The 12,263-nt window shown below is 52.4% G+C and overlaps 1 protein-coding gene across 3 annotated transcripts in view; it reads right to left on the reverse strand.

The window, feature by feature from the left end:
• Positions 1–12,263, reverse strand: part of GABBR1 (gamma-aminobutyric acid type B receptor subunit 1) — a 30,175-nt gene that overhangs the window by 15,590 nt on the left and 2,322 nt on the right. For 2 of the 3 annotated variants that reach the window (XM_018038810.1, XM_018038811.1), the window contains exons 4-11: positions 12,005–12,190; positions 10,629–10,649; positions 8,957–9,117; positions 5,451–5,585; positions 4,900–5,070; positions 3,760–3,861; positions 3,266–3,331; positions 2,631–2,822 (exon numbers count right to left, since the gene is read on the reverse strand). In XM_018038810.1, coding sequence (XP_017894299.1) covers positions 2,631–2,822; positions 3,266–3,331; positions 3,760–3,861; positions 4,900–5,070; positions 5,451–5,585; positions 8,957–9,117; positions 10,629–10,649; positions 12,005–12,190 — 1,034 coding nt within the window. The remainder of the gene's footprint in view (positions 1–2,630; positions 2,823–3,265; positions 3,332–3,759; positions 3,862–4,899; positions 5,071–5,450; positions 5,586–8,956; positions 9,118–10,628; positions 10,650–12,004; positions 12,191–12,263) is intronic. The other variant, XM_018038812.1, reaches the window with a different exon arrangement.

Raw genomic sequence — 12,263 nt, forward strand, 5'->3', positions numbered from 1 at the left:
TTATTTATTTATTATTTGTTGGCCGCTCCTGGAGGCATGTTGGATATTATTTTCCTGACCAGGTATCGAACCCTCCCGCCCTGCACTGGAAGCATGGAGTCTTAACCGCTGCAATGCCAGAGAAGTCCCCAGATCTTATCCCCAGGTATACTGCCTCATACCTGAGCTCTAGTACAGCTCCATCCTGGAGCTGTTTTTTCCCAAAACCACTCTAATCCACTCTCCCATGTATGGCTCCTAAAAACTTTTTCTCTAAACCAGAATTTCTCAGTCTCTGCACTACTGACATGTTGAGCAAGATAATCCTTTGTTGTGGGGATGATCCTTTGCATTGTAAGTTATTTAGAAGTATTCCTGGGGACTTCCCTGGTGGTCCAACGGCTAAGACTCCACATTCCCAATACAGGGGGCTGGGGATCAATCCCTGGTCAGGGAACTAGACCTCACATGCCACAACTAAGAGTTTGAATGCCACCGCTAAGACCCAACACAGCCAAACAAATATTTTTTAAAAAGAAATATTCCTAAAAATAAAAAAGAAGTATTCCTGGCCAACTCATTAGAAATCAGTTGTGACAACCAAAACTTCCCCTAAATATTGCAACCTCTGAAAAACAGTGTGGTCCCCAGACCAGTAGCATCAACATCCCAGGGAACTTGTTGAAATGTATTAAGTTCCAGTCCCACTTCAGACCCACTGAATCAAAACTTCCAAGGAAAGAGCCCAGTCATGGTTCTGATACAAGCTAAAGTTTGAGAACTATTGATCTAAATGTAAGGCCTTCCTTACAGAGAGAAGGCAACTCTGCTTCTCTTCTAAATCTACTTGGTTCTGAGTCATAGGCTCCATCCTTGTTTCTGATCCACTTCTCTTGGTCCTATCTGATCCATCTGTAACCTCGTGTCTAGTTAATTATTAAGATGGCTTCTACACTCTGAAAAATCTTGGCCTCTTCATCTGGCATTTTAGGCTCCTAAGCAGGCCTAGCAAGACCTCTAGATCTCAAAGGCAGGCACCATCTTTCTCTAGAGACCAAGAGTCAGAAAGAGATCCTCCAACTCAAAAGCCAGGGGCCTATATACCCCCATCCAAATCCCTGTTTCCTATCAGGGCATAGGGGCAGAAGGCACTATTGGCAGGTCCTGGGCTCAGGGCACCAACCAGCTTTTCTGGCTTCAGTTACCACCTCCTTTACTTCCCTAGAGTCTCAGGACAACTCACCTCTCAGGTGATCTACATGGAAACAACCTGGCAGAATTTTTCTATCATAATTTTTCAATGAAGATCCCTTGAATATGCCATAGGACAGTATCCATGATTACAGTACACATGGCAACTGACCCTTACATCACAATCCACTGCCAGAATAAACTTCCTCAATCTTATCTCTCTCTTGCTCAAGAACTGTCATCTGCTAAACAGTGTTAGCTGATATAAGGGCAGGCTTTTTAGTGAGACTTCAAGGTTTTCCATGGGAGGTGACAGAGCAGATGGTTTAGAGTTAGATTCAACTAGAATTCAATTCCAGCTTCACCACTCAGCAGCCGGTGACCTGTGATAAATCACTTAACCTCTCTGAGTCTCAATTTCTTGTCTATAAGATAGAAATGAAAAATCTACATCAGAATATCACTATGAGCGTCACTGAAATCATGTGTCTAAGCTCCTGGTTTACTATATAAAAGTGATTATTACTACAGCGTTTTAAAAATAAGACATTCTCAGGACTTCCATGGTAGTCCAGGGGTTAAGATTCCATACTTCTGATGCAAGGGGCACGGGTTCAATCCCTCATCCAGGAATTAAGATCCTACATGCCTCGCAGCGTGGCCAAAAAATAAATAAGATATTCATGTGGTTTTACAGTCATTCACGCTCTCCTAGAATGTTCTCCAAGGCAGGTATTCCAGATCTGGGGCTATACCTGAATAACAAGCAGACACATAGGTTTCCCTATCAAGCTCAGCCAAGATTCTCATACTCTTTAGTACAGGCCTGAACCAGAAAGGAGGCTCCCTGCCACACCACACCCTACCCACTTGTGCCCCTCACCTCTAGGCTGGTTCCCACATCAACCAGTGTGTCTTTTAGCCCAAGGTCCGTCAATAACCAGCTATCTGTGGCTAACTGATTTCAAAAATCCCTTCTGCATTTAAAATTCTAAAAGAAAATCATTTTTTAAAAAGCATCAGGAGCCAAGCTAATTGAGTATCAATCAAGAGTGAATACTAAGCAACTCTAAAGTACTCTGAAGTCACCAAGAAAATGAAATGAATTTTGGCCCAGAACAGCGCTCCTATAAAGGTGTGCTGGCAGATGCAGCATCTATATTGTCATTAATACCTCTCCCTCATTTGACTTCTTGCCAACTGCTCCTTGTTTCCATGGTAACAGCCCTGCACTTCATCAGGGGCCCACTGAATGTACCACTCTCTTCAGTCCCTCTTTCCTGCCCAAGGAAGTCACAGCAGAGATGGAATCCATAGGAAACATGATGCACAAGTTGAGGGTGAGCAGAGGCCCCTTGCCCTCCTAAACCTCCAAGCCCCATCCCTGCTCCCCACCTAAGAGATTCCCTCAGTCCCTTCCTCCTGCCCAGAGGCCACCTTCTAAGTCCTCACACACTCACCATGTTGGAAATGCTGCGAGTGTTGGCCGGGTTCAACATGACGATCTCAGTGGTGATGTGGCCCTCCACCGCCTCGGTCATCTCGTCAACTGTGCAGTTGATGGACGGGTCATAGATCTTGAACCAATTGTCAGCATACCACCCGATGAGGAACCAGACGTACTTCTTCCCAAAGAGCCGCTCCTTGTACACCTGAGTGCAGAGGAGGAGTGGGGCTGGGTCTTCGTTTCGTTTCTTTGTCTTATCTGACATGACACTATTCAGCCTCTTCGGATTCAGAGAAAAGCAGAGCATTGAAAAGACAAATCTACAAGTCTAGGGGTAATAGGGAAAGTTCAACTACTTCTCCTTCTAAGTGTCTCCCAGTCTCTATTTCTGAGTGGCCATTTCCAGCCAGACAGGAAAGATGAGATTCTTCCGGCTCCTCTGGAAACACAAAGTGATAGGAAAATGAGACCTGGAGAGAGTGTCACGTGTGGGAGAGGCCAAGATGTGGAGTCAGAGCCAACAGACAGGAATTTCATACTAATCCTATCCTTCAATCATTTGCTCAGAGAGGCAAAGAGGAGAGCCCAAGAGACACCCAAGGCAAAGAGCCCACCCAGTGCCCCTCCTTTCTCAGATTCCAACTCCACCTCACAAAAAACTTTCCGGGCTTCAGTCTCGTAGAAAAGTCCCACGATGATCCGGGCATCCTGGCGCTATGGAATGGAGAGAGAACAGAGCTCCTGAGGGATGCAGGAAGGGGCCAAGGCAAGCAGTTTCACAGCTTTGACTTCCTGTCCCAAGGCACTCAGTGCAGGGTTCTGTTCGATGAGTAGTGGATAAATGTCAACTACAGGATGAAGCTAACCTTCCCCAGGAGATGCTTCTGCCTCAAAGAATCAAAATTATGTGACTTGATGCAGGTGTTAGCTAACGCTATGATGGTAATCAAATTGCAATAGATTAATGTATCAAATCAACACACGGCACTTCTTAAATTTATACAACATTGTGTGTCAATTATATTTCAATACCAAAAAAAAAAAAAAATCCAACCCATCTCTGTCTGCCTCTTTTCCCACCCACCACTATTCCCCCCACCCAGACCCTTACAGGCTGGGCCCACCAGCCTCCACCAGCCCACCTTAAGGTTTTTGACGGGCACAGCTGGATCCGAGAAGAAACTCTGACGAAAGGTAATCTCAATTCCAGCCTCCTTAACCCGCTCCTCCAGGTCGTCCAGAGTCTTGGGAGGGGATGAGGAACAAACAGAGAAAGCACAGGGTGCACAATGGAGTAAATCCTGGAGGTGTCACCTGGGGAACACAGACTCAGAACAAAGGAAGAGCGGTCCTGAACCAACAGCTCTGTCCCCTGTGGGAAGAGTTTGAAGGAGAGCTTCTGAGGTTTTAGGACATGGCTTCCTACTGGGAAGGTGCTTGGTGAATCCCTCCTGAGGCTCTGAGTCCAGGGAAGTCACCCCATCACCTCACCCCTGCCTGACAGCAAAAATTGGGGAAAGGAAAATAGAACCAGGAAAAGACAAGGCAGGGTCTGGTCTAGGCAGGATGATGTCAACCTCAAGAGGCAAGTGGGCAGATAGACAAAAGGATCAGAGAATGTCCTGAGTCACTGAGAAGATTGGGGGAGGATTAAAGAGTCACCAAACACGAGAGTGAATAGAGGACCCAAAGAATAGAATTAAAGAGAGGGAGCAGACTGTCTTCTTCGGGTAAAGAGCCAGGTATTTCCTTTCTACCCCCCTCAAGTCTCCCTTTTCCCCCTCCACCTCTCCTTGCACATCTCACCTCCGCGTCAATCACCAGCCATGTGCATGCCCGCGTCTGTCTGCCTCTCTCTTCTCTCCCTCCCCCCGGCTCTCTCTCTGTTCCCTCTCTTCTCATCACACACGCCCACCACCTCCCCTGGAGTGCCTCTGGAATCTACTACCTCCCCAGGTTCTAGTTTCATATTCTCTCCCTCATCTTATTTCAACTTTAAAATGAACCTACTTAATAGAACTGGGTTGCTTGGAGTCTATCTGTCTGGGGGATAGAGCATCAAAGCAGGGAAAAATTAAAGACCTAAAATCAAAAAGTTGGAGAGGGTCCTGAAAACCCAGCTGGTTTACTCCTCTGGTTACAGGAAGAACATGCACTTAACCCACTCAGAATGTGTCCTCTCTTGATAAAGAACCAAGGTCTTCGCCTCAGAAGGAATCCCGTGTCGCATCCCTCTGGGCTGGGATTTGAGCCCAGGCCCCCATCACCCCATCCATCCTCACCGAGGTGAAGACTTCAGTGGTCTGCTGGATGGTGGCGATCTTCTTCCAGCCCCACTTCTCGAAGAGTTTCACCCGGGTGGGATTGTGGAGTGTAGCCGATGGGTGAGTTCGGAAGAAGGTAGGAAAGCGTTGTCGGTTCGACAGAGCTGGTGAGCTGGAGCCGTAGGAAAGCTACGAGAGGAGGGACAGCCTTCTGTCCCAGTGTGTTCCTGGCAGCCTCACTAAGAGAGCTCCTTCCACCCTTCCCTGCCTCTGGGCTTCTCTCCCTCACTCTCGCCAAGCCTCCCTACATCTGCCCAAGGGAAAGTGATTCTCAAAAGCCCCCTCCCTCAGGGTACCCTTTCATTCATCTGCCTTCCATTCCTTCTGATGGTGAGCAGGTCAGCTGCAGCCCTGTCAGACCACTGCTGCTAGTAGGCCAACTAGCTCAGTTCTCCAAAGAACTCTGATCTTGGAAGCGTGGCCACTGTGGTCCTTCAATACACCCCCCTCTTTTGTAAATGGCCCAAGAGGGGACAGCCCCACCTTCTGGCCCTCAGGGCCCCGCATACCACAATGAGGTTCCACATCCTGGCAGCCTCAGCCACAAGCGTGGAGACAGAGCTGCAGCCAGGCATAAGGATGATCTTGATGGGATCGTTGTAGAGCAACTCGTACAGGTACTTGGTGGCTTGGCCTGGGTCACACTGCACAAGGGCGAGGATGGAGGGGGTGATGGGAAGCTCCCCCAGGGCTCCTCCCCTCCCTGCAACTCCTACTCTCTTCTTTTCTCCAACAACCTAGTCACTTGCCTAGTTACCCATCCCCCTGCTCAACCTCTTTCCTCATTATCCCCATTTCTTCTCTTTCCTGAGTCTCCTTTCCCCTCATTCGTGAAACACCCTTCTCTGCCTCCCACCTGGCACCTTACCCACACCCTCTCCTGCACGCCCTCTGCCAGTGTGCATGCAAACACTGCCTTCGCTCCTGTCAGCGCATCCTCAGACACCCCCTAGCCCACCTTCCCTCGACGACCCCTCCCTCCCTTTTTCCTTAGGTTTCTATGCTCCAAACACCTGTGAGGAGAAAAGAGTCTGCAGGAATATGAATAAATTTTCCCCAAGTCCCCAGACAGCCTCTTGAAAGCCATATTATGAAAAGTCCTCCCTCACCTCTGCAAACTCCCTCTCCCACCTGCTAGTTTGTTTTTTTTTTTTTTCCTCCCTCTTCTCTTTTCAAGGCTAGAGACACACAAACAGGAGAGAACAGGGACAGACCCCCAGGGGGTCCTGGCTCAGTGGATTCATGCCCTCCTGCTGGGCTCTGACATTTGGCAGGTGCACTGGGAAAAAAGACACTCAGGGGCAGAAGGGGGTGGGGAGAAACAAGGATGAGGGAAGAGCTGGGGAGAATAAATAGAATGGGATGCCTGAGAAACCAGATGCTTTCAGGGGTTCCTGCAAGAGAGGGACAGAGCTGGGAAAGTAAACAATGCAGAGAGCTCGAGGGGCGGAGGGGAAGTGGGGGGAGGAACAGCCAGCCGTGGGGCTCCCACTGCCTGTTCCCCTCCTGCTGAAATATGACATTTCAGAAGCTGCTGGAGCCCCAAAGGAAGGGGAGAAGAAATGGAAGCCAGTGGGGAGCCAGGGCAGAGGGGACAGACAGGAGGCACAGTGGACTGGGGAGGGTGATGGAGGGCAGGGCAAGTAGAAGGAAAGAAAGAAGGCCCCCTAGGGCCTGCTCACTTCCCACTGAGGCCTGACATTTGGGACACGGTGGGAAGCTGGAGAAGGGGGAGTGAGGGGGAGGGTGGCCCATAGAACCAACACCCTGCTGCCCACCCAGGCCTACCCCTGCTAAGGGCAGCGCTCAGTGCCTGCTCAACTGCATGTTTTGAAGGTTCTGCATTCCTCCCACTTGCACATCTTTGTGTATCTTTACCATCCTCACGTCCCAGCTTCCTGCATTTATCACTCCAGATCCCTGCCCCCAGCTTCTCCCAAGGGTCCTCAGTGGTCCTTCCTTTCTTGTCTGAGGGGAGGTTACTAGGAACCATGAGGCCATATAAGAAGAACACATAAGATATGGACAAACAGGGCAATGTACAGGACCCTAATGTCTTTCCTGTTTCCTTCCCTACCTTCTTTTGCACTCCTTCCCCCTTCCACACTCTATTCCATCACTGCACACTCCCTTGGCCACATGATTCTCACCCTCTCCCCAATAGACCAGATCTGTCTTCCTCTCTCTCCTTTCCTCTCTCTCCCAAGGAGCAAGGATCCAGATTTGCAGGCAGGAAACGACACATTCCAGTTTGTCTGCCTTTTCATCTCCCCCTCGCCGCCTCTGCTATTTTCTCCTCCATCTCCCTTCTCTCAGGTCCCCATCTGCTCCCCAACACCTCCAGGGAATCACCTGTCATGGTGGATGAGTTGGAGCTCACACCCAGGGCTCCCCTAGCTCCCTACGATCCCTTATCCTAAAGCCTGCACCCATCCCTCCTGTCCCTCTCCCCAGATTCCCACTCCCACAGCCAATTACCACTCTTCTAAACTGACTCCTCCATGGGATCTGACCCTCTTTCTCATCCTGCCTCTCCTACACTAACTCGTTCTTTTCCTGTGTCCTGCTACCCTTCCTATAGGCATCCTGAGGTTAGCCACATAAGATTTTTATTGGTGAAAATGCAGACCCTTGGGACTCATCCCTGACCGAGGAGTTAGGATCTGGATTCTTAACAAACTTCTCTGGTGAGGCTTAGGTACACTGAAGTTTGAGAATCACTGTGCAAGTGTCAGAAGTGATTCAAAGTTCCAGAAGAGTCCTTGTACCCTCTCCTACTCAAGCATCCCATCTTCAGCTCCACCTCTGCCCCCTCCTCCCTCACACAGGTATTTCTAGGTGTATACTGCTGTTCCAAAGAATGACTATAAATGCCCAGTCCACCCCAGGTGTAAGATCACCAGGTGCTCACCCGCCCCTGTGCTCTTTCACTCTCCCCCAAACCCTTAAGTCTCTGGGGCCTTCTGGGAGAAATGATAGATTTGAGGTCCCAAATCACCTTGCTTGCCTGGGCCACATCCTCCCCCTTACTCCTAGTGATTCGTGGGGGGGTTGGGCCGGGAAAGGAATCTTACAGAACTATCCCCTACTACCCCTGGGCCTTTCCCCCTCTCCCACTTCCCCCTCTCCCTAACCCTACATTCCATCTCCCTTCTCACATCTTAAAAGGCCACAATGCTGCAGGGAAGACAAACTCAAGAGCCAAGCTCCACAAGACACCCCAGGGTCTCACGCAGTCACCACTCCTCTTGCTGGCCCCCCTCCCCCACTGCCATTCTTTCCTGTTCTTTCTCTTCTCTGCATTCTGACTTCTTGCCACCCCCATGCTCTTGTGGGGGGCTCCTGTGTAGACCTCTAATCCCCTTCATTTTCCTAGCGCCTCTGCCCATCTCTTGACCATCAGCCTTCCCGCCTACAGTGGACCACAAAACAATTCCACGATCCAGGAATCCACAACAGGGTTGCAGATGAAGGGATGAGAAAGAGTCAGGTGAGGACCCAAGCTTCCGTGCTGTTTGTTGTGATAAATAAACTAGAGCACTCAAGTCCCTCAACATTTTCCTGATTGGGTCCCTATTCCTTCCGCTCCAACCTGCTGCCAAGATTTACCTTGTTACCATGGTAAATGTAAACCCCTGATCCAGCTCCATTCCCTCCATCCCCCAACCCACCCAGGGTTAGTTTACTCCCGGGAGGAACCAGATCGGCTTGTTCCCTAAAAGCCATCACCGTTTCTCCAGCTACCCCCCACCTGGGCACTTCCAGGGGTCTCAGAGAACAGAAGGGTCTGCCTTGCAGCGTGATTAACCACCTCGAACCTCTAGACCCTCATCTTGAAGCTCCAGCCTCTGCCACTCTCCCCAAGCTCCCACATCCCCCGCCTATCTCCAGCTAGTCACACATGGGAGGGGTCTGCCTGGCAATCGCAGAAGCGACTCAGACTAAGGCACGTGCAGCAGGTCCCCTGCTCCCCCAGCCCCCACCCCCCACCCCCCACTCCCCTGTCCGGGGCTACCTTGCTGTCGTGGTGGATGAGCTTGAGCTCATAGTCCGGCAGGATGTCCCTGCGGCTATTCACGTCCTCCAGCGCCATCTCCACCGCGGGCTGGCAGGCCTGGCCCCCCGGCCAGCCCCCGCTCATGGGAAACAGCGCCCCGATGTACACAGCGCGCCGTTCTGAGGAGGGGTGCGGGGGGACCCGCGGGTGAGGCCGCGGGAGATGAGGGGAGTGGGAGGCCGCACCGGAGTCACCCCCGCCGCCAGCACCACCAGGAGCAGCAGTGGCCACCCCACCCCGGGAGAGGGGGCCCCCGGACCCATGGCAGGGGGCGGGCAGGGGGGTGGGAGCTGCTTGCGGAGGGGGACGAGCTCAGGGGGGACACTTTTCCTGGGGAGGGCTGCTGAGGGGCTCTCGGGGAGGCGCCTCCATCCCTGGTTCTGTGCGGAGGAGGGAGATAGGGTCTCGGGAAAGCAGGGAAGGCTGGCTTCCTACGGCCCCCACGGCTCTGGCTCCCGCCACCGCCGCCGCCACCGCGGACTCTCCTCGCGGACTGACTGACCGACCGAGGGGAGGAGGAGGAGGGAGAGGCAGGGCTGGGAGGGGGCTCTGACGTCACGGGCGGCGCGCGGCGGCGGGGAGGGGGCGGGGGCCGGCTTGGGGAGGGAGGGAGGGGGCGGGGACGCAGGCGAGAGCGGCTGAGCGCACTTCAGAATGGGCGGAGGGGAGGGGAGGGCGGCCGCGACCCCCAGCCTGACGGGGACCGACGGGGAAGGGGAGGGTCCCAACCTGAGGGGACGTTCGCGGGGGAGGAAAGAGGGGAAGGGGTGTGCCCGGAGGGCAGGGTGGGCGGAGGGAACCGCGGGAGGCCGAAGCTCTGAGGGGCGAGGGATGGAGACGCGAGGACGACAGAGGGACGCGAGAGAAAAGGGGCTGGCGCCTGAGCGTCTTAATGGGGGCGTGCATAGACGGGGTGAAGGGCTGAGGGGTGGGCGAGAGGGCGATGGGAACGGTTTTGGAGAGAAAGGGAGAGCTGGGAGGGGAAGGCTGGGGTAAAGGGCGTGGAGGTGGGGGGTGCGGATGATGGGGACAGAGCAAGGGAACATGGAGCTGGGTGGACAGAGTCTGGACCGAGAAAGGGTGGTGGGAGAAGGAACTGAGATGAAAGAGAAGGGAAAGGGCGTAGGGAAGGGAAGGATGTGGGGAGGCGCTGAAGGCAAGGGAGGGTGAGGCCTGGCAGTGGGTGAGATGGGTGGGCCGGGCTGATGGGGTCAGCAGGTGAAATCCTAGGAAGGGGGCAGGCAGGAAAGGTTCCAGAGAAGGTCGGAAAGAACCCCACCGGGGCAGGCGAGGTGGAGGCTCCGGGTCTCCCAGCACTCTGCCGCCCCCTGCTGGGGCTCTGCCATTTGGCAGACGCGGAGTCTGGAGGAGGCGGAGCCGAGGGGGGGTGCAGCCAGGCAGGGAGATGGGAGGGACCGCAGCCTCGCAGAAAACCGAGACTGGAGGCTGGAAACAGGTAGGGAAAGAAAGGGCCGGCCGCGTACTGGGGACTGGGGTGAGTAGGGGAAGGTGGGGGAGGAATGGGCAGGATGAGAACCCACAACCTAAGGGGCAGAATCCCTGGAGGTGGAGGGTGAAGAGTGAGGGGTAAAAGGATTGCGGTGCACGCGATGAGGGTTTCTGATCTCACCTGAGTGTGGCGTTCGATTCACTGGCAGCAGGAAAGACGGGGATCAGAGAAGAGTTACCAGTGGCGCCCGGCTTCCCAGGCCTGATCCCCAGCCCCCTCCCACACCTGTCCATGCCGAAGACCGCGGGGAGCAGAAGCCTGCGTTTCTGAGGGGAGGGTGCCTGGGAATAAGAGCAAGTGGGGCTGTGGGTCAGGATTTGTGGTTTTCTTCTTTTATTTTTCATAGGACAACAGAATATGAGACAGGAGTGCCAACAGCTAAGACATGGGCAGATCCTGGTTTTGTGGAGCCTAAGTATTATAAAATTGGGGGATCTCTCTTTAAGAGAAAAAAAATTACAAATGCGATTAACTTGAAGCTACTGCTGTTAAAATATCTTACTTTGGCAGTTTTTACAAAACCCTGTGACCACGTGAACACATTATTAAACCCTCTACGTTTTTCTCTTCGAGCACAAGGAGAGGCCTGCGTAAGTAAGGAACCCTGGAGCTTAAATTTCGTTAGCGTCATAGTTAATTCATCCCTGGATGGGACTCCCACTTCCCAGAATGGAGTGGTAAACCACAAACAGAATAATTTAAGTGAGGAAAGCCAGGTCCAAGCATCTCAAAAGGCAGAAGGTCTACAAAGGTAGAGGAAGCGGAAGGTATGCCTGCATCCCAGGAGAGAAGATTGCAGAGGGAGAATCTGGGAGCCCAGGAAAGTGGGAAGTTTGCAGAACCAGATGGAGAAACAGGTGATGGACACAAGACGGATTCCCTTGGGGAATGATGGAGGTCTGGGAAGTATAGAAAAAGACTGTCCTCTTCCTTCCCCATCTCTGGATTGTTCTTAATGTTCTGACAATTCTGCCCCCACTTTGAAGTCTTTTGACTTTTACCCTGATAATTTGCCACCCTGGATATTCTTTTCAATCTTATTAATTGTTCTAAATATGACATATGGTTTATTGCTGAGTCTTTACAATAATTCAGGCATATAATGAATGGAGAGAGATCAATTCTAGAAGAGGATCATGCATAGGAAATGTTAAGTTTACAGAAAGGGACTGAGGCTGGGGGAAACTGTAGTATTTGAATCTTAAGAAGGGTGATGGAGGGTGAGATTCATAAAGGAAAGAAGAAAATGTGAGACCCAAGGGTTGAAAGCATGGGGAAGATATTAACAAGAGAAAGGTAAAGGAAGGAAGCCCTCAGCATAAAGTGGAAATGGGGAACTTCAGGAGGAAGTCTGAGGCAACTGGATGGAGGAAAGAGTGGAGCGTTCACCTCTGCCTCCCCAAAGCACCCTGTTTTCCCCACCATCCATTCCCACCCCGCTCCCATCCTCTGACAAGCGTCCTCATCCGCTGCATGCAGGCAGCTGTTCCCCTCACCCTGGCAGTGGGGCTTGGGGGTGCTCCACTGGCCCTGACTACAGATGCTCCGGGAGCTGCCCACCAGATGAAAGTCGGGGTCACATCGGAAATCCACCCGGGCTCCGTCCAGAGCTGGGAGGTCCCCACCCGTCAGGAAAACCTTCCCATTTTCCAGGGTCAAATAAGACTTGGAGCAGATTCGGACTGTGGAGACAGGAAAATAAAGAGAGGCGAGTTGGACAAGGCTCCTTCCCCTTAGAGAGAGGGAGGGGGCTCA

Source organism: Capra hircus, chromosome 23 (assembly GCF_001704415.2).
Source record: "Capra hircus breed San Clemente chromosome 23, ASM170441v1, whole genome shotgun sequence".
In the NCBI taxonomy this organism is placed as follows: domain Eukaryota; kingdom Metazoa; phylum Chordata; class Mammalia; order Artiodactyla; family Bovidae; genus Capra; species Capra hircus.